The 20,559-nt window shown below is 43.7% G+C and overlaps 5 protein-coding genes across 7 annotated transcripts; 2 read left to right on the top strand and 3 right to left on the bottom strand.

Moving 5' to 3' along the window:
• The first annotated feature begins 86 nt into the window (after positions 1-86).
• On the top strand, positions 87-4,019 carry LOC135338991 (transmembrane channel-like protein 3). Its single transcript, XM_064535074.1, has 19 exons — positions 87-420; positions 529-682; positions 733-897; positions 944-1,019; positions 1,068-1,149; positions 1,198-1,385; positions 1,435-1,616; positions 1,682-1,873; positions 1,917-2,097; positions 2,156-2,265; positions 2,318-2,390; positions 2,449-2,619; positions 2,667-2,734; positions 2,807-3,046; positions 3,113-3,235; positions 3,296-3,374; positions 3,438-3,474; positions 3,527-3,667; positions 3,779-4,019. Exons 1-19 carry the CDS (start codon positions 288-290, stop codon positions 3,907-3,909), a joined length of 2,526 nt encoding a protein of 841 aa, XP_064391144.1. The 5' UTR covers positions 87-287; the 3' UTR covers positions 3,910-4,019.
• A 199-nt stretch (positions 4,020-4,218) lies between these two features.
• LOC135338995 (transmembrane channel-like protein 1) lies at positions 4,219-8,692 on the top strand. Of its 2 annotated transcripts, XM_064535082.1 has the most exons (19): positions 4,219-4,318; positions 4,457-5,321; positions 5,374-5,538; positions 5,591-5,666; positions 5,718-5,799; positions 5,849-6,036; positions 6,084-6,274; positions 6,321-6,515; positions 6,573-6,753; positions 6,813-6,922; positions 6,995-7,067; positions 7,128-7,301; positions 7,352-7,419; positions 7,469-7,708; positions 7,759-7,881; positions 7,940-8,018; positions 8,084-8,120; positions 8,188-8,310; positions 8,519-8,692. In XM_064535082.1, the coding sequence occupies exons 1-19, from the start codon at positions 4,315-4,317 to the stop codon at positions 8,599-8,601; spliced, it is 3,057 nt and encodes a 1,018-aa protein (XP_064391152.1). In that variant the 5' UTR covers positions 4,219-4,314; the 3' UTR covers positions 8,602-8,692. The 2 variants fall into 2 exon arrangements, with proteins under 2 accessions (XP_064391152.1, XP_064391151.1); XM_064535081.1 differs by having other exon boundaries at positions 6,995-7,301.
• Positions 8,675-12,108, bottom strand: LOC135338996 (guanine nucleotide-binding protein-like 1). Its single transcript, XM_064535083.1, has 15 exons — positions 11,950-12,108; positions 11,676-11,878; positions 11,379-11,576; positions 10,901-10,972; positions 10,769-10,846; positions 10,592-10,721; positions 10,430-10,525; positions 10,215-10,379; positions 10,096-10,158; positions 9,984-10,036; positions 9,805-9,930; positions 9,392-9,653; positions 9,239-9,301; positions 9,100-9,177; positions 8,675-8,920 (listed from the first exon to the last, which is right to left on the bottom strand). Exons 1-15 carry the CDS (start codon positions 12,035-12,037, stop codon positions 8,754-8,756), a joined length of 1,842 nt encoding a protein of 613 aa, XP_064391153.1. The 5' UTR covers positions 12,038-12,108; the 3' UTR covers positions 8,675-8,753.
• Positions 12,084-19,536, bottom strand: LOC135338994 (uncharacterized). 2 transcript variants are annotated; one of them, XM_064535077.1, is made up of 32 exons: positions 19,346-19,536; positions 19,102-19,266; positions 18,969-19,048; positions 18,859-18,920; positions 18,719-18,811; positions 18,527-18,655; positions 18,403-18,479; positions 18,281-18,343; positions 18,106-18,175; positions 17,913-18,046; positions 17,630-17,785; positions 17,489-17,584; positions 17,391-17,429; positions 17,093-17,283; positions 16,009-16,171; positions 15,807-15,953; positions 15,637-15,750; positions 15,390-15,545; positions 15,285-15,341; positions 14,183-14,253; positions 13,966-14,092; positions 13,834-13,896; positions 13,730-13,776; positions 13,596-13,671; positions 13,367-13,545; positions 12,996-13,131; positions 12,847-12,933; positions 12,714-12,790; positions 12,592-12,645; positions 12,418-12,526; positions 12,287-12,361; positions 12,084-12,221 (listed from the first exon to the last, which is right to left on the bottom strand). In XM_064535077.1, exons 1-32 carry the CDS (start codon positions 19,418-19,420, stop codon positions 12,180-12,182), a joined length of 3,210 nt encoding a protein of 1,069 aa, XP_064391147.1. In that variant the 5' UTR covers positions 19,421-19,536; the 3' UTR covers positions 12,084-12,179. The 2 variants fall into 2 exon arrangements, with proteins under 2 accessions (XP_064391147.1, XP_064391148.1); XM_064535078.1 differs by lacking the exons at positions 18,969-19,048; positions 19,102-19,266; positions 19,346-19,536 and having other exon boundaries at positions 18,527-18,617; positions 18,859-18,907.
• Positions 19,483-20,519, bottom strand: LOC135338997 (DNA repair protein XRCC4-like). Its single transcript, XM_064535084.1, has one exon. It carries the CDS (start codon positions 20,460-20,462, stop codon positions 19,587-19,589), a length of 876 nt encoding a protein of 291 aa, XP_064391154.1. The 5' UTR covers positions 20,463-20,519; the 3' UTR covers positions 19,483-19,586.
• Positions 20,520-20,559: the final 40 nt, after the last annotated feature.

The raw sequence follows: 20,559 nt of genomic DNA, 5'->3' as shown, positions 1-20,559 counted from the left end.
ATGAACTAAAAATTGATGTGGCACTAAGCCAAAAGTCGCCGCCCTCAATGGTTTAGACGACCTTTCCCTATTTATATAGCAGAGCCAGCTGGACTTTTTGCTTTTTGGTTGCATTATCCGCAGGCAGGCTAGCTGTGCAGTGGATAATCTGAATTTTGGCGTAGCCAGTACTGCAAGGCTATAGCAGTGGATATTTTCTGACTTTTGGCTTAGTCAGCACTACAACATGGGCGATGTTGCAGCTTGAATGTGCAGTTTCCAGACATGCTGCAGACTGACTACACTGCATGTACTGTGCAGAAAGCTCGGCCACAAGTGCCCGAGGGGCTCAACAGTGTGTTGCTGGGATACCTGCAGAGCTAAGACACTCCACTGCATGCGCATATGCCGGCTTGCACTGGATATTAATTAGATCTATGGGTGAGTTTGAGTAGCTACACATAAGTACAGTAGAGTCTAGCTAGCTAGCTATATAGCTGTAGCGATATTAAATCACATGCCTTGTCAAAATGACTCATTGCTCACTAGCTATAGACGTAGACAGAAGAGAAATACTGGTTGCAATGAGCCTGGAATCGATTGAAGAAGAGGAGGTGGTTGGACGTAATGAGAGATTTGGTCTGGGAGGTGGTCTCAGTGAAATGGACTTCCTCACCAGACAGAGATATTTGGAGAACTCAGGGTAGGTCGTTGCACAGATTGTCTGTTGGCATTGGTGTTTTTTGTATATAGTCTCCCAGGTACTGTCAGCCACACAGTGAGCGTGGCTGCTCAACCCATAGAGCCCAAGGTGTCTAGCTCTCATGAGCTTCATAACTTCATTCAAAAGCAACGTAAGATTATCACTACATTCAGAGCACAACCGTGGCCCATGCAAGTGAAACTGGCCGCTCTAAGGTAATGTGTTTAACTTTTACCACATTATATTTAAATTTTTCTTCAGGAGCTACAAGAGAAATCTCCACAAGCACGTTAACAACTTGAACACACTAGACACTTTCAGAGATTCCTCAAGCTTGGTGAGTTAAAGTGAGACGTGCATTTCAGTTATGAGATCAAGCATCCAGGCACTCACCAAGGCCAAGCGCCTGTGGCATATTGTAACACGGACCCTCACTGTGTGGAACACTATCATCAAGAGAATAGAAGGTACACACTCGTCCCATTATCCAATCATTGACTATCATTTAATCGTAGGGAACTTTGGTACAACTGTTGCATCTTTCTTCGACTTCCTCCGCTGGATGTGTGCTCTCAATTTGGTCCTCACAGTGTTTGTGGTCTGTTTCATTGTACTCCCTCAGCTGCTTGTTGGTCATGGTCTGGATGTTCCCGATAGTATCAGAGGGAACACTTCTGCTTTCTCAATCGTCATAGATGGAAGAGTAAGTGCCTTAGTACACGCAACATAAGTTATTAATTGTTTTTTTATAGGGATATGCATTTGAGTATTCAGTTCTATTCTACGGCTACTATGACTCTGGTCAGAACGAGTCCTACACTGCACCTCCTGCTAACAAAGAGCCCTACATTGGATTCCAATACAAACTACCGTTAGCCTATCTACTTGTGTCTGTGGGCCTCTTTGTAATATGTGGAGCTGCCATACTTTCAAAGTGAGCATATAGTTGTACACTTGGATATTACTTGTATTGAGTGTGTGTCATTTGTGTCTATACAGTATGGCTAGGAAGCTTAAACTATTCGAGCGTGCAAATGTGGGTGAGCAGTTCTTATTCACATCGAAGGTGTTCGCTAGCTGGGACTTTGCCATCACATCTCTTAAAATGGCTGCTGTAAAGAGAAAGAAAATTGGAATAGCTCTCAAGGAAACTATTGCTGAGGCAAAGAAAAAAGAAGAATCAGGAATAAAGTATGTTAATTAATTGTCGATAAAATTATTGTTTTTCGTGCAGTGTGTGCCGCTGGATTATACGAGGTTTCACTAACAGTTTTCTGTTTATTATTTTGGCTGCCTCGAGTTACGCTATCTTCCTTGCTGTGGAGAATGCAGAGAGCGTTGATCAGAATACAGACATTATGGAGGCCCTGTATCAAGGCTGGAATGGAATACTTCAACTCGTTCTTTTATTCCAGGCAACTTACCATTGATAGCACATCAACTCATTAATCAACTGTGTTGGTGCCCTTTCAGGTTCAACTTGTTATTGTGGCTCGTAATTTCCTCATTCCGTGGTTGTTTAGTCTGGCTGCACTGATGGAGAAATTTCATCCGAGGACGGCACTCAAGATGATGCTCTTAAGGTATTACTTAGTAACTATAATAGTGCGTGTGTGATCGATGCTTTCTGTGCAGGATGTTTGTATTATACTTCTCCAGTCTGTATGTGCTAGTGATAGCACTGTTCACACTCGGTAGTACCTGTGAGGTGAGTCTATGTCTATACTATAAACCCTCTCTATTTCATCGCCTCTCCCCCATCTCAGAGCCCTCATTGTTGTTGGGAGACTATCATTGGACAAGAGCTCTACAAACTGACCTTCACCAATCTCCTAGCTGATCTAGCCACGATTTTACTACTGGAGGGGAGTCGCTGGGTACTCAGCAACCTCTACTGTAAGCAATGCTCCAAGCTGAACACACTCTACAACAAATGGGTAAGAGTCTTATATTGTCTACCAATTCCTGCATACTGTGTGTTTAGATTGGACCTAGTGAGTTTCATGTGGCTGACAATGTGTTAAATCTGGTGTACGGGGAAGCATTGATTCTGTGAGTTAATTAGTCTAAGATCTACTTTATATAATGGCTACATATATATAGTGTGCTGTATTGCTACTGCAGGTTTGGAGTGTTGTTCTGTCCTGTACTAGTCGGTATCGGCTTTGTAAAGAACGTGGTAACCTTCTACGCTCGAGCAGGAGCAGTTAATTTCTTCAACAAACCTCCTGCAACACTTTTCAGGATAGCCTCCACACGAAACTTCTACATGGGCCTACTTCTAATCACCGTGTTTATGTGTGCACTGCCAGCAATCTATGCTGTTGTGGAGCTTGTACCGTCCAACAATTGTGGTCCATTTAGGTAAAAATATATACAATAGACTTATAGTAATAATTATTATGCAGTGGTACTTTATTCTGTTTGCAGAGGCCTACCCAACATGTTGCATGTGGTTGTGAATGAAATTGCTACGTGGCCGACTGCTCTACAGATAATTGTTGGCTACTGTCGAAGGCCTACTGTTATTGTACCACTCATTGCCTTGCTATGGTAGGTAACCTGTGCATGTATCTAGCACATGTGCTATAATACATAATGTATACACTTCAGCATAGCGATCTACTATTATGCGGGGCACTCGAGTGCACTGAAGGAAGCAATCAAAGACCTGAGGCTACAATTAAGAGTGGTAAGTTAGTCTACCTATAATTATAATAATAGTACATCTACACTGTTGTTATACTCTTCACAGGAGCAAAAAGAAGCTAGAGAAAGAGTAAAGAGAGATGGTGAATATACTTGTGCTTGTCAATGTGTTAACACAAGGTATGTGTTGTGCAGCTGCATTAGATACCACTGGAGAGAGGGTTGTACCAATAAAGATAACACAGAGGCATAAGAAGCTTCATCAGGCCATTCATGTTGAGCTCAACAACAAGTTTAAAAATCAAACTCAGGAGACCAGTCAAAACAACGCACCAGGTATTTCATTATGGACACTTTTGCATGGGGAGGAAAATCAAGCTTCATTTATCTATACGTACTATAGTAGCTAAGCCCCTCCCCCCCGCACATGTACACACTGTTCCACAGAGTACCAAGGAGCAGGACTGTCGTGGCTGGAGAGTCAGGTGGCCAGGAGGGGAAGGACCAGGAGAATAGTGTCTGTGAGACAAAGGCCAGAGCTACCTTGGAACATTGCCCACAGCAGCACTGATAATTAGCATTGAACTATGCGAACATGTACAGTATAACCATGTACGTATTAATGTGTAGATTCTTTGTGTCCAACAACAAATAAATTAATGGCCAGCACAATTATTATAATCAGACATCCAAGTGAAAATAATTATGGGAGGAAAGGTTGTAGAGGAAGAAGACTTTTTAGAAGTGCTGTTGAGCCATAATTATGCCTGTAACTCGACTGCTTCTGCTATTGCAGAAGTGCAATTTTCCACATGCAGACTATCTAGACAGCTCGGTTACGAAAAGTGCCTGGGGCCGGGGGCTCAACAGCCTGTGTTGCTGGGATACCTGCATGCATGGCTAGTTTAAGTCGGAGCTGAGACACTAGCTGCATGCACTAGCTCGCGCTCCACTGCATGCTTGTAATTGTATAAAGGCACTCTATGGGTGAGTTTTTTGAGTACCAAACAAAGTACAGTAGCTGTAGTGATAGCAAATCATTCTAACATGGCTCGTCAAAATGATAGCTAACACTGTTAGTAACAGCATTTATTTACTCACTGCTCACTATAATATTAATACTAGATGAAGACAAAGAAGAAATACCTAGGATTAGCGTGGAGTCTATTGAAGTCAATGAAGAGGAGGTAGTTGGACGTGATGAGAGAGTTGGTCTACGTCTACGTCAGGACATAGATAGTATCTATGGTCTAGACGAAGAAGAAGCTACAATTAGCGTGGATGAAGTCAATGAAGAGGAAGTGGTGATTGGACGTGATGAGAGAGTTGGTCTGGACGAAGGAGAAGTTTCGATTAGCGTGGAGTCTATTGAGGTCAAGGAAGTGGAGGAGGTGGTTGAAACTCATGAGAGAGTTGGTCCGAACGAAGGAGACATAGTTACGATTAGTGTGGAGTCTATTGAAGTCAATAACGAGGAGATGGGTGGACGTGATGAGAGATTTGGTCTGGACGAAGGAGAAGTTACGATTAGCATGGAGTCTACTGAAGTCAAGCAAAAGGAGGTGGTTGGACGTGATGAGAGAGTTGGTCTGGATGAAGAAGAAGTTACAATTAGCATGGTGTCTATTGAAGTTAAGGAAAAGGAGGTCGTGGTTGGTCGTGATGAGAGAGTTGGTCTGGACGAAGGAGAAACACCTGTTAGCGTGGAGTCTATGGAAGTCAAGGAAAAGGAGGTAGTGGTCGGACGTGATGAGAGAGTTGGTCTGGACAAAGAAGTTACGATTAGCATGGAGTCTATTGAGGAAAAGGAGGGGGTGGTTGAATGTGATGAGAGAGTTGGTCTGGACGAAGGAGAAACACTTGTGATTGGCGTGGAGTCTATTGAAGGCAATGAAGAGGAGGTGGTTGGACGTGATAAGAGATTTGGTTCGGCAGGTGGTCTCAGTGAAAAGGATTCTCTCAGCAGACGGAGACAGGAGGAGAACTCAAGGTATTCCATTGTACATGTAGCTTGTCTGTTGGCATTATGGTGTTTGTTGTAGTCTATCAGGTGCTGTCAGCCACACAGTGAGCGTGGCTGCTCAACCCATAGAGCCCAAGGTGTCCAGCTCTCATGAGCTGCATCACTTTATTCAAGAGCAACGTAAGATTATCACTACATTCAGAGCACAACCGTGGCCCATGCAAGTTAAGCTGGCCGCTCTAAGGTAATGTTTAATGCTCTAGGTAACAACCTTTACTTAATAATTTTTTCTTCAGGAGTTGCAAGGAAAATCTCCACAAGCACGCTCACAACTTGAACACAATAGACACATTCAGAGATTCCTCTGGCTTGGTGAGCAAAATTATATTTTGTGGATTGTATGAGCTCCCCTCATGCATCCAGGCACTCACCAAGGCCAAGCGCCTGTTTAACACGATAACAGAGACCTTCACTGTGTGGAACACTACCATCAAGAACATAGAAGGTATATTACACACTTGTCCTATATTATCCATTATATCATTTAATCGCAGGGAACTTTGGTACAACTGTTGCATCTTTCTTCGACTTCCTCCGCTGGATGTGTGCTCTGAATTTGGTCCTCACAGTGTTTGTGGTCTGTTTCATTGTACTCCCTCAGCTGCTTGTTGGTCATGGTCTGGATGTTCCCGATAGTATCAGAGGGAACACTTCTGCTATCTCAATCGTCATAGATGGGAGAGTAAGTGCCTTAGTGCATAAGTTATATAAATTATTTTGTAGATATAGGGATACGCATTTGAGTATTCAGTTCTATTCTACGGCTACTATGACTCTGGTCAAAATGAGTCCTACACTGCACCTCCTGCTAACAAAGAGCCCTACCTTCAATTTGGAGTAATCCAATACAAACTACCGTTAGCCTATCTACTTGTTTTAGTGGGCATCTTTGTAATAAGTGGAGCTGCCATACTCAAAAGGTGAGTACATGTAAGGCCAAGCTTGGAGTTTCATTCCCCCATACAGTATGGCTAAAAAACTAAAGTCAATAAAGGTTGCGAATGCGGGTGAGCATTTCTTATTCTCATGGAAGGTGTTTGCTAGCTGGGACTTTGCCATTACATCTTCTAATTTGGCTGCTGGGATGAGAAAGAAAATTGGAATATCTCTCAAGGAAACTATTGCTGAGGCAAAGAAACAAGAACAAACAGGAAAAAAAACGTACACTAATTGAAATACATAATTAAATTAATTAGTACATTTGTTTGTTTCATGCAGTGTGTGGCGGTGGGTTATACGAGGTTTCACGAACTTTTTCCTGTTAGCTGCTTTGGCTGCCTCAAGTTACGCTATTGTCCTTGTTGTGGAGAATGCAAAAACTGTTGATCAGAACACAGACATTTTGGCAGCCGTGGGTCAAGGCTGGGAAGGACTTTACCGACTCATTCTAGCATTCCAGGCAACTTGTTATACAGCACGTACATCAACTCACTAATCAACTGTTTTGTGCCCTTGCAGGTTCAACTTGTTATTGTAGCTCGTAATTTTATCATTCCATTACTGTTTCGAATGGCTGGACTAGTAGAGGGATTTCATCCTAGGGGAGCACTCAAGATGATGCTCTTAAGGTACATTTGGTGGATACCATACCATAGTTATATAGTACGTGTGTGATCGCCGATTTGATGCTTTTCGTGCAGGATGTTTGTATTGTACTTTTCCAGTTTGTATGTGCTAGTGGTAGCACTGTTCACACTCAGTAGCACCTGTGAGGTAAGTCTATGTCTATATGCCGGGGGCCCCCTCCATTTCATCGCCTCTCCCCCATCTCAGGCAACCTCTCATTGTTGTTGGGAGACTATCATTGGACAAGAGCTCTACAAACTCACCATTATCAACCTCCTTACTGATCTAGGATTTGTTATACTACTGGATGGGGCTAGGTGGATACTCAGCACACGCTTGTTTTTACCATGCACCAATCTCAACAAACTCTACAACGAATGGGTAAGAATCTTAAAGTTAAATTCCTTATGTATACTAATGTTTGTGTTTAGATTGGACGTGGTGAGTTCCAAGTGGCTGGCAACGTGCTGAATCTGGTATATGGGCAGGCATTGATTATGTGAGTTATTTAACATAATGGAGGCTATTGTGTTGTATTGCTACTGCAGGTTTGGAGTGTTGTTCTGCCCTATACTAGTCGGTATTGGCTTTGCTAAGAATGTGGTAACCTTCTACGCTAAAGTAGGAGCAGTTAATTTCTTCAACAAACCTGCTGACACTCTGTTCAGGATAGCCTCCACACGAAACTTTTACATGGGGCTACTTCTCCTCACCGTGTTTACGGTTGCACTGCCAGTAATCTATGTTGCTGTGGAGCTTGTACCGTCCAACAACTGTGGTCCATTCAGGTAAATCTATGTTTCCTAGCTAAACTTATATTTATCACTCTATTTTGCAGAGGCCTACCCAACATGTTGCATATTGTGGTGGATGAAATTGCTACGTGGCCAAGTATTGTACAGACTGTTATTGGCTACTGTCAAAGGCCTACTGTTCTCATACCACTCATTGCCTTGCTATGGTAAACCTGTGTATCTACCACACATGTGCTATAATGTTTATGTGTATGTACAAATCAGCATAGTGATCTACTATTTTGCTGGGCAATCATTTGCATTGAAGAAAGCCAACAAAGAATTGAGGCTACAATTGAGAGTGGTAAATTAGTTTATTCGTTTTTTTAGCTACACTGTGTGTTACTATTCTTCTGTCCTGTTTTATAGGAGCAAAACGACGCTAGAGAAAAACTCAGGGTATATGGTGAGTACTTGTACTTGGTAATATAATAAGTTGAACACAATACACAAGTGTGTGTTCGTACATGCAGCTTTGGGGGATACCACTAAAAAGAAGGCTGTACAGAGTATGAAGGAGAATCTTCATAAGGCGGCTATTCTCAACAATAAGCTTGAAAATCAAACAGAAGAGAACAGTATAATTAACTCAAAACGTATGTTATCTATGCCAATGGATACAATTGTAATAATTATCGTGTTCTTAGATCAGCGACTAAATTTTTCGTGATCTGAAAAAGCGTAGGCTATGAGTGGGTTTTTCTAAATCAGGCCTGTTCTTTGAGAGGCCATAACTTGTGTTGCGAATGTCGGATTTCATGCCCTGCACACTAGCCCCCCGCACATGCACACACTATTCCACAGAGTACCAAGGAGCTCGAGCAGAACTGCCAAGTCTGGAGAGTCATGCAGATCAGAAAGTCAAAATCAGGAGGGGGAAAAGATAGACTACTTTGGAACATTGCACATCAATCAGCACATCAGCACTGATGACTAGCATAAAATATTCATACAATCATGCATGCATGCATGTTCTTTAATTTAAGCAACATAAATAATAATTATAATGCAGCCAAAACCAACAATAATTACAGCATTATTAGTCATCAACATTCGCTAATAAAGCAAATTTGTTCAGAGTTGATTTAATTGTTTCTTCTTGAGCTTCTTCCTCCTCAGAGCTGATCACATCTGTCCTGGTGGAGCTCATTCCCTCACTCTGTAGTGCCAGCATCTCACCCACCTCACTGTGGCCCACCCAATAGTCTTCACGTATATAGATGAGGAACAATGTATGCAATGTGTACAATCAATTGCTGCTAAGAAACTTACAATGTACAGTACCAAAACAATTTCCCTGGAAACACTATTGTAGACTGTAGAGCATAATAATTATATACCTGCTAGAAAAGCTCCCGACCTAAAAATAAAACACATGCATGTACCTTTATCCTTGGTGTAACCGGGGGGAACGAAATAGAGGCATATTCGTCCATCCACCACCAATCTTAGGAGGCTGTTAGCTATAGGTGAAACTCAATCATAATAGCAACAATAATAGAGTAGCGATGAACTAGTTCTCACCTGCTCTGTATGTGTCAAGTCGTGCCCCTCTAGCAGTGATGTAACCTCTCTTATCGGCCCAAGCTGTACAAGGATAACTATAATTTCCCTCATTCCATTGAAAATCACATTATCATCTTATGACTAGAGTAACTCCGTTAAGTACATTCTCACCATCACACACTTCCCATGCCGTCCACTGCTGTGGCTCAGCACTCATCACATGACAATCGTTAATGGGCACATGGCTAGCTTGAATGGAGTCATCAAGTTCGAAATCACCAGTTCGTCTTCCTTTGGTTTTCTTGGCAACAGTGGCTACAGTATTGGGATGTTGCAAAGCAAGCATTTCCACAATAGGCAGTCTTGCGGTGATATAGCCTACTGCAGTGTAGGGCTCTCGTACCTGGGCCACTGGGTATATACCACTCAACACCTGCAGAGAAGGGGAAGGTAATAATATTTAACTCCAAACAGACGTATGTACGTATCAAAGAGCTATACAGAACGAAAATTAAAATTGAAAATCAAGAGGCAAATAAATCACAGGAAGTCAATTAAAATGTGTATGTGCGTCAGTGGGATACCTGTAGTTGTCTGTTGACTAACGAGGGGAAGACAAGGCCCGGGCAGTCACAGAGACGGAGTGAGGGAGAGAGGAAGACTGTCTGGAAGTGTTTGGTGTGGCCTGGGGTACGGGATGTGCTCACTGCCTGAGGGAGAGCCTGTGTATATAGAGTATAGCGGTAGGGTGATGTGTACGTACCTTTCGACGCAGTAGGCCATTGATGATGGATGATTTTCCAACGTTGGGATGACCTATATATAAGGGAGGGGGTTATAGACTAAGGGGGGGTGGGGTGAGGGGGTTGACGTACCTACCAATCCGAGGGTGAGCACTCCTGCACTCACACAGTCCCTCTCCAGGGGATTGCTAGACACTGTTGCATGGAGTAAAAACTGAATTCGTAATTATGACGAAGAAGAACAAACCTACTTGTTGCCATTGCAATCTCATGGTCTCCAGACTCACTCTCACTGCTGCTACTGGTTCCATTGTCAGGGGGAATGGTACGTGGACCATCGTCAGGGGTGATAGTACGTGGAACATTGTCAGGGATGGTGGTTGGTGATGCTTGGGCCTTCCATCCAGCAGTATCAACTACAATAAATACTGTCTGTACACAATCAAGCACACCCATTGTGTGGTACCTTTGCCCCTGTACATGTCCTCCAACACCGATAAAAGTTCTTGGGGACCAACAGCTGATGGTAGATTGCGACCTGACCTCCTAAACTTGAGGTGAACTGCAGCAAACCAGGCAACAAGTGATTAGCTGAAACAAACCAGTGCACACGTATTAATTCGCACACCTTTCTTGCTGGGTTGTGTAGATATGTCTTTGCTAGGGTAACTAGTGAAGCATATGACATTCACTTCGGGGAATTTGCTCAGGAAATAATGCCTCCAGGCAACGGCTACTTGTGGTGGCACCAGATCAATCTACAGGTTAAAACGAGGTTAAGGGCAATGCACAGAGTGAGACCTGCCTTGTTTAAGATAAGGACCAGCTGTTTCTTGAGATCCTTCACCACATAGTTGTACAGAGCGGGAGAGAAGTGAAGTGCCTGAGGGTGTGTGAGGTGTGTGTGTGTGAGGGTGTGTGTGGGGGGCTGTCTTACAGGATGTCGGGCGTCTGTGATGAAGAGTATCACATCAGAGATCTCCAACACTCTCCACAGCTGTCTCCAAGTCTGTATTATTAAACGGAGGGGGGTTAGTTAAACATCTTTCAACAGCCATAAATTTAGTACCGTTGATCCAATGTTAAATTTTATTTTTATTTTCTGAAAGCTCAGAAAGAGACCTTTCAAATGATGCGTTTAGATCCAATATTTGTTTGGGGCCATAATTTGTCATTTTTCGGCCTTGGACCATGGGCTATTATTCATGGTATGGCCAAATTGGCATATAGTTTTATCTATCAAATATGAACTTTGATGACACCATTTGAAAGGTCTCTTTCTAAGCTTTCAGAAAATTACAAAATCGTTAAAATTGAACCCACGGTATTCAAGTTATGGAAGCTGAAAGAACCAATTTCAATGATTTTCTAGAAATAGACGTTTTAAATAGTTATTTGTGTAGATGTGCACCCACCTCTAGGTTGTGCTCAAAGTAACTGAGATCCTCTGTCTTGTGGTTCGAGTAGATCTCTCGTAGATACCCCTCAAACATGGCCTCCTCTTGACCTTCGACCTCCGCCTTGCCCATACTGTAGTTCCACGGAGGGCGTCTGGGTATGTCCAACACAGAGCCGGGTCTGTACACCCCCTCCACACCTACTTCTAGGCTCTCCTGTGTGTGCCGTGTGTGTGGGTGTTTTTTAACAATAACTTAAAACTTAAATAAATTTCAGACCAGAAAAATGTATTTAGTTGTGTTGTGTAGACCTACCTCCCCCACTGGTTTAATAATCTCTCTCTTAGCTAGCAGCTTCCTCCGCTCTATCTCTGCCCGAGACTCTCTCTCGAAGTGAAGGCGGTATCTGTTTGGGTCATAACTTGTCCCCACTTTCAACGGCTGCTCATGTACCTTGTCCACCACTATCGGCCCTTCGCACACCTCCCCCTCCACCAGCTGTGAGGCCTCAACGATCTCTGAATATAAGCGGACAAAATAATGTGTTCCATCGTAGCTAGCTATGGATTTAATAGTAACCTATACATACCACTCTCTAGTTTATCTCTCTTTTTTTCTCTTTTGTGCAGGATTTGTACCTTCTTCTGTTTGTTGGAGAATGGCTTTTTCCTGGGCATAGCTAGCTAGTCTAGTGTCTTCTCTCACTGGTTGTCTGGTAAAGATAGCCAACTTATCAAATACATTATGAGTGTTATGCAGTCCAAATTCCAGGCATTCCACAAAAGATAGATAAATAATGTTAATAACATGATGCTTGGTTTAGTTCATCCATAGCTTGAGGGAGGGATGAAGGCTGGTGGTCTGCATGCATGGAAAGAATTAAACATTAATTAACAAATGTGTTCAAGTGTTGTAGGACGGCTAACCTGAGCAGATAGTTCAGGAAAATTCTTCAACAACAGCTTGGCAGTGTGTGTGGAAGCTGTGAGCAACTCCAGTATCTGGAAGGAGGTACACATTTTTACTCTACATATCATCAGTAGTTAATTGATCTTACATCACAGGACTCCATTACAGTCTTGTGTGCTGACAGTACCAGCTCAAGGATTGGAGGACACTCACAAACCAACTGGACCAGTCCAGCCTCAGGCACTTCCTTCAGAACACTTGGGAGGGGGGGGGGGGGGGGGGGAGAGAGATAGACCTTTAGTGGGTGTAGCAATAAACTTACTCAAAGAGTAGCAATGGATATAGGGACGAATTAGTGGAGCAAGGAAACTCTCTCCTGTGTGTGTGTGTGGGGGGTGGGAGGGGTGTGTGTACGTATATGTGTACTCTGTGTGTGGGTGTTACCTGAATATACGTGTGTGCTGATTAGGTGGGTCGCTACTGAACAACAGTACACATTGAGGAGAGAGCTTTACACAATCCTGTCATCATCATCATCATCATGAGAGCTACTACACCACACAAGACATACACTCACCTTCACAAGACTCCTCATGTATTGAGGACAGCTGGGGTAACATTGACTCATTGTACGCACACTAGCATCAGTCACCACACCAGTGAACTACAGCAGACAGACTCAATAATTGATTGGCAGAGGTACAGAGCACGTTGTATATAACTCACCTCACTCAAATCTGATTGGCTCATTGCTTGTACAGCCGCCTTTACGTCCGTTATTATATTACCATGGTTACTAGCATAGTGACAGAACCAACACACCCCCAACAGTGAGGGGTTAAAATTCACCGGTAGTGGACCCCTATAAGGCAAGACATGACACAACCAATACACATAAATTATAGTCATGCAGATACCATTATTATAGCGAGTAATTTTCGTTGGTGCAGATTTTCATATAAACCACTAAAATGTTTATGTATTCTATGTAAAATTTATTGATTAATTTCGCAGTTTTAATTTTCAGATTAATGGTCTAAATACGAAAAATACAAAAGTTTGGAGGATACGAAAATAACCCGCTATACGATACACACTTGTTATGTAGCCAGCTGACTTGAGATCTGAGAGTGGGTGGTAGTGATGAGGTAAGTCTGGGGGAGTGTACAACGGTAGAGGCGTGATACAGCGGGGAGAGGGTGCAAAGGTCAATCTCGTCAGGTCTACTCAAGTGAACAACCAGTTCCAACGGTAGAATGAACTTTGACCCCAAGCCCTGCACTCAGAATCAATAATAATGACACAGTCTATTTGTAACACACTCACTAATAATAGCCTGAGGCATTCGGCCAGTAGGTGGTGGTTGCCTAGCAACAGTGGAGCCGGTAGACTGCAGACAATGCTGTGTGTGTAATAATAGCATGTACCCAGATGTCCATATATGGAAGTGCTTTACGTACTGCACAACTCTGTGGAGAAGAGAACCATCGTCGTTGTCGTTGGATACCTGCAGAGGATTGATAATGATAAAATGATGTATGTAATAAAGGTAGTAATAACTCACATTGTGTATAGCGTTCTTGATAGCGTCGGGTAGCCATGACGACCTTACATCTGATGAGAGCAGCTATAGAGGAGAGACTTGCATGGTGACCCACACACACACACACGCCCACACACCACACACCACACACACCATGAGCATGGTGAGAGCGTGAGCTTTGACTGGTAGAGAGCATTGCACAGTGAAGCACTCCACACACAAAGACACTTGATCAGTACTGCCAGTGAAGTGAGTCAACATCTCCCTCATGTACAGGTATCTGCAAGACGAGGGAGCCCTTTCAAAAATGTTGAATCATAAGTACAAATCGAGAATCATAAGTACAGATAGAAATAGACTAGTGGTTTACCTTTGCTCTGGTTGGAGGTAGTCAGTGTCTCCTCGCTGTATCTCCCATCTCAACCACTCACCAAAACACACCTGTACAGAGCACACAAGAATAAGAGGAGAGCTAGAGTTACACAATATACAAATGGTTACATGAACAACTGTATGTACAAATGTACTGGTTACATGAACATGTACAGTAGCTATGGAGATGATTTGTCAGAGCAATGATAATTATCATTGAATAGATTGCACACAGGTGCTCAAGATGTTGATAGCATTGCTGCTACTGTGTAGTGTAGCTGCTTGTGTACAGAGTCTTATACAGGTAAGCTAACTATTAAATGAGCTAATAATTATATCAGACTACCCCCACTCCCCCTCCTCATAGCTTGACTATGGTTTCCCTGAGGGCAGTTTGTGTGAGAGATCTGGACACCTGCTCTCTCTCAGCATTCCCATATCATGCAATGAGGCCATGCTCGAGGTTCTAGGAGACGGTGGTCTGCCAGTGGACCTGGTTAGAGGGCCTACAGAACTGGGGGACCTCTGTCGGTCCTTCTGCACGCAACCATTGAGACAACTGGGAAGGGACTGCTCAGAATTAGAGAGTCTACATGCAACCCTGTCTGCAGCTTGTGATATCAATGGGAATGCCACTAGGTATGTACAGTTACAAGGCTGTGTGTGTGTGTGTGTGTGTGTGTGTGTGTGTGTGTGTGTGTGTGTGTGTGTGTGTGTGTGTGTGTGTGTGTGTGTGTGTGTGTGAGGTGTGTGTGTGTGTGTGTGTGTGTGTGTGTGTGTGTGTGTGTGTGTGTGTGTGTGTGTGTGTGTGTGTGTGTGTGTAGTGACTACTAATACTGCTACAGGTGCTTCGATCTGAGAGAGCGGTTATGGCCAGTATTAGACAACTGCACGACTGGCCAATGCAGTGAGGGTTGCAGAACACGTCTAGGAGAAGCACACACGCACATGGGCTGCTGTCTAGCATCTACACTAGAGGCCAGCTACCATTACGGGCACTACCTACAGCAGTGCAGCAACAACTATACTGTATGCTCAAGAGGACACAACCTACAACAACATCTCCCCATGACCCTACTACTAGCTGTACTAGCTCTCACCTTTGGAAGACATACTTCTGTACTCCCATATCCAACTCTGTGCCTCATATACGCCATCTGTGTTGTATAATTATAATCATTAAAATCATTAATTGTAGGGCTCACCCTCGTCTGTAAGGTGGTTGGAATGTTCTCACTGCACAGGCTTTCAATACACTGTGTGCAGTGGGTGGTGAACAGCAGGGTTGCTGTAGCAACCTCCCGATCACATGACCACACGGGTAGGCGTCCAATGAGAAGCTCTGCCAGTTCCCTCAGTGTCTGCATGTACGTGTACATATGAGAGAGAATTAAAATTTGTTTTAGAAAAAGCAAACGCTTAATTTTAGCAACATCAGAACCATCAACCCACCTCTGCATTTCCCCATTGCACACTGACTGTGTGATCTAGCCCAGAGCTGTTGTCCCACAGGAACCCAACCAGAGTGCCCAGGCCGGCCACTTGTACCTCTGTCAGTGAGGCCACCTGTTTAGCAGCCGATATAGCTATTGATTGAATATATGGTGTATTAATAGACTCACTTGCTGGCTCAGCAGTTCCTCTAGCCTTACAAGAAGAGCCTGGCAATAGGTGGGGTGTCTACTGAGCATGCCCAGAAGAGCCACTATCCATGAGGGAGAGTTGGTGGAGATAGTCTCGCACACTCGACTTAATAGCTTGTCCACAAACTGTACAAGGAGAGAAGAGTGTGTGTGCTGTGGTGTGTGTGGGGGGGCACGGCACCTCAACGTGGGCGGTTGTGATATGTGTGGAGAGGGAGAGCGATTGTGAAAGCTCCGAGAGATAAGACGGGTCACTCATCACACCATCCATTAGTGACACATCTCCTTTGGTTTCAGCTAATATTTTGAATCTACTGAGCATTTTCTCTGGAATCATCTTGTTCCTTTATAACAAAGTAAGGCAAATTTTATGTGAGCTTTAGAAAAAGATGTTTCAAATGGTGTTATTAAAAATCATATTATTTTGGTATTTGCTAATTTTGCCGTACCATGGATGGTCCAAGGCCGAATAATGGCCCCGAACGAATATTGGATCTAAACACATCATTTGAAAGGTCCCTTTCTGAGCTTTCAGAAAATCTAAAAAAATTTGACATTGGATCAACGGTACTGAAGTTATGGCTGTTGAAACATGTTCAACTACACCCCCCCCCCCATCCGTTTAATCAATGGTTCGGGGACTCTTTCAGCTGCCATAACTTGAATTCCATGGATCCAATCTCAACGATTTTATGATTTTCTGAAAGCTTAGAAAAATACCTTTCAAATGGTGTTATCAAAGTTTATATTTGAAAGATAAAAGTATTTGCTAATTTGGCCGTACCATGGATAATAGCCCATGGTCCAAGGCCGAAAAATGAGAAATTATGGCCCCGAACGAATATTGGATTTAAACACATCATTTGAAAAGTTTTTTTCTGAGCTTTCAGAAAATCAAAAAAAATTTACATTGGATCAACGGTACTGAAGTTATTTATTAAAAGATGTTCAACTACCCCCCCCCCCCCCCCCCTCTGTTTGACTCTTTCAGCTGCCATAACTTGACTTATGTGGATTCAACTATTTTATGATTTTCCGAAAGCTTAAAAAGAGACGTTTCAAATGGTGTCATCAAAATTCGTATTTGAGAGATAAAAGTATTTGCCAATTTGGACAGACCATGGTCCATGGCCGAAAAATGACAAATTATGGCCCGGGAAAAATTTTGTATTGAAACACATCATTTGAAAGGTATCTTTCTAAGCTTTCAGAAAATCATAGACATTGGATTAACGATTCTAAGTTATGGCTGTTGTACAACATACTGTTTCAAAGCTCCAATCAGATCCTGAACGTCCTTGTTCTCATAGTTACTGGGAGAGAGGAGATAACGTAGAAACCTCTCCTGGTAGTAAGGTTTGTTAAACGTATGCATTCCTTTGAGGAAATCCGGTACACAACCAGACGACTTGAATTTAGCCAGAGCTTTCTCCATATGACTCACAACAGATTTTAACTGTGTGTGTGGTGGGGGTGGTGATTACTGTGTGTGTGTGATGGGGGTAGTGATAACTGTGTGTGTGTGTGTGTGTGTGGGTGGGTGGTGATGGCTGTGGTGATTACCTCTGAGGGTGGTAGACAGGACATTCGATCGACCGGCTCCTACAGTGATGAGCAAGTGAGAGAGGAAGGCAGTAACAGTAATACTACATACATTATACCTTAATCTCTGATAGCCGTGTCTTGACGAGGTCAGTGTAGTCCTGAGTGGCTCTCTTGTTAACCTCGAGGCTAGAGCTGGCCAGTACTAGGTGTGCCTGTAGTGGGAGGGGGTGGTCTATAGTCTACCCTGCCATGGTTACCTTGAGAGCGTAGGCTGGTTCCTGGGGCACAAGATCTGTTAACCATTTTGTGAGGAACTGAACCTGTTTTTTGCCACTAACAGCTTTGAAATTCACAGCTTTCACAGCTTTCTCAGCTTTCTCACTGTCAGGTTTCACAGCTTTCTCACACACCTCCTGCATATAAGTTGATTATTAACCAAACAATATTCTAGCTCCTATTAACTAAGCACACTCATGGCAAGCCAATACAAGAGGAAGCAGCTGCACCATTACCCTATACAGACACACGTGCAGTGCACACCTTGAACCACTGAGAGTAGCTGGGAAACAGGTGACCTCCCTCTAGTGACGCTTGCCTGCTCATGAGTAGCGAGCAGCGGAACAATAGAACAAGCTCACCAGACAACGAATGCTGAAGCATCTGCATGAGCGCATCTATTAAAAAGACATGTATAATTATAATGAAAGTATAATTATTATTATTTGCGTCAAACCTTTGATTCCGGATGGAGAGTTACCGTGAAGTAGGCAGACTGTGAATGAGAGGAGGTGTCCCCAGTGTACCTGTAGGGGTACATTGAGTGGGTGTGTCCACCCCCTGTGTGGATACATTGACCCCCCGCGTAGCCTGCAAGGATTGCCACTGGGCTACAGTCTCTGGGTGCTCACCTGGGGGCAATACACGAGGGTAGAGTGGAGAGGGCCCAGTAGACTGTCACTACCTCGCACCAGCTGACAGGGACGGAGGGAATCTGTCAACAGAGCTAGTATTCAACACAGGATTAGCTCACCATGCTGAAGAACTGTTTGGTAGTTACTGGGAGACACGAATATTTCCATTTTTCTTGGCTCTGCAAAACGCTCTCAACTAAACGGATAAGACATTAAATGACATTCGATTATTTGATAACTTACAACTCTGTGGAGTGTTTTCTGAGAGTTTATTGAGCAGCAATTGAGTACAAAGGTCATCCATAGCATCTTGCTGTAGCCGACTCCTGACACTCTGGATGATGGACAAACACACAGCACTCTGGGACAAGGCTGCAAGGAAGGCAACCATCTACCCACCACACGCACACACGCCCACTCATTACACACACTTACAAGAGATCAGCGATAGTGTGAGGTGTTGAGCTAGTTCCGTATTTGACCTATGACCTCTGGGATATGCGGCTGCAATGGCTCTACACAGTAGATCTACTGGGAGATGGTATGAGTGCAGAGATAATGACCCCAACGCGTACCTTGTGTGGTTGTCCAGTCTATATCCGGTGACAACAGAGATAGTATGTGATCAATAGCTTCCCTGAAATAAGAAAATAGATACAAGTACCCTAGCATCTTAACTGCTTACTTTGATAATAGATCATTGAATTCGAGCAGCTCCTCTTGTACAAGCCCCGTCAATTGACTCAGCGATAATTGACCAACATTCTAGAATAATAATTTAAATACTTACATGTATACTTAGCAACAGTTAGACATACCCTTAGTACAGACCCCCTGAACGCACGATGGTCTAATAACCCCCTCTCAACCAGAGCCCTCCCTACAGCGGCAGGTGTGCCGTCCAGCACCAGCCGTGTGTACTCCTGAGTAACCAGCACACTGTCAGCACCAGGCATCTCAGCCAGGACCCAGTCATCACCAGTCTGAGGGAGGGGGGAGGGTTAGTATCAGTGTAAGCACATTGTAAGCAGCAGCCATCTCAACAGTGTGTGTAGCTCACACCTCTAGCTCCTCCAGTACAGCTGGTAGCCTGAGATGGCTGTGGATCAGAGAAGCAAACTTCTTGTGGACTTCCATCGACGTCCATGTGGTTGCCCGGTTGAGATTATCACTTCACTTATGTAGATTCTATTTGTAGCTATTAAATAAAAATGATCATTAATTTTACCTTTACCAATTTAATATTGTTCTAATAGACAAAATGAACAACTGTAGAATGTCTAGTATAAACGAGAACATAATTTTATAGCAGTTCTAATAGTTTGTCGGACTCCATTGCCTCTCCTTCGCTGGGTGTTCTTGTTCGTCGCTCGATGATCGGTGGTTCAGGAACAGAGGAAGATCGACTGGCAGCCACTCTCTTGCGTCTTTTAACTGGAGCAGCTCTCTTTGGGGAGGGGGCTAACTCCTCCCCTTTCTTTTCTGGTGGTGATGGTAATTGGTTTTCAAGGGAATCGTCATCACTACCTTCAGCAGACACTTCAGGCCTTGCCTCTAATAAATGACGGATTTTTGCCTTTTTGCTGTTGAGGATCAATCGGAATTTGCCAAACAAATCGTTTTCAATCGATTCCTTGAGTTGCACATTAGCTTCAAGTCTTGAGAGTGCACTTCTGTGTTCTCTGTCCAATCGAACGTTTGCATCTTTCAACTGGCCCATCTCGTTCTGCAGGTCATTCACTCGCTCTACTAGGAAATCCAATAAAGAACATTGAACCTCTTTAACTGCCTCCTGCCGACTAAGAGTCATCGATCCCAGCTCAAAACGGACACCATCCTTGAGTAGCTTCTTCCAGCTTAACTTAAGAGCAGCTCCTCGTAGAGATACTGCACACACACACGGAGTGTCTGTGGAACCGTTCAATGCATTCAAAGTCATCTTCACGTACTCGGCTCGCTCCAGATTAGCTTTGCTGGCTAGATCAGAGAGCTGAGTGTGTGTGAGACATCCATTCCAAGCTCGCTCACAGTCGGTGAGTGTTACGAGGAGGTCCCTGTCATCATATTCTGTGCTGACAAACAGAGCCTCTAGGTCTCCTTCAACCTGTAGTTTAGCCACCTTGCTTCTCTTGACACGGACATCACCAAACAAGACATCCTCCATAGATGGAGCAGCCATGACTTATTATTATTGCCAAGGCCGATAGATCCACCCACTTCCCTTATTTGGAGTATTATCAGTTGCAAGCCAGCCGTTTCATCCCAGCGAGATGATG

The sequence above is a fragment of the Halichondria panicea genome, chromosome 7, assembly GCF_963675165.1.
Source record: "Halichondria panicea chromosome 7, odHalPani1.1, whole genome shotgun sequence".
NCBI lineage: Eukaryota > Metazoa > Porifera > Demospongiae > Suberitida > Halichondriidae > Halichondria > Halichondria panicea.
Note: the sequence above shows the minus strand (reverse complement) of the source record. Positions and strands in the feature narration are given on the sequence as shown.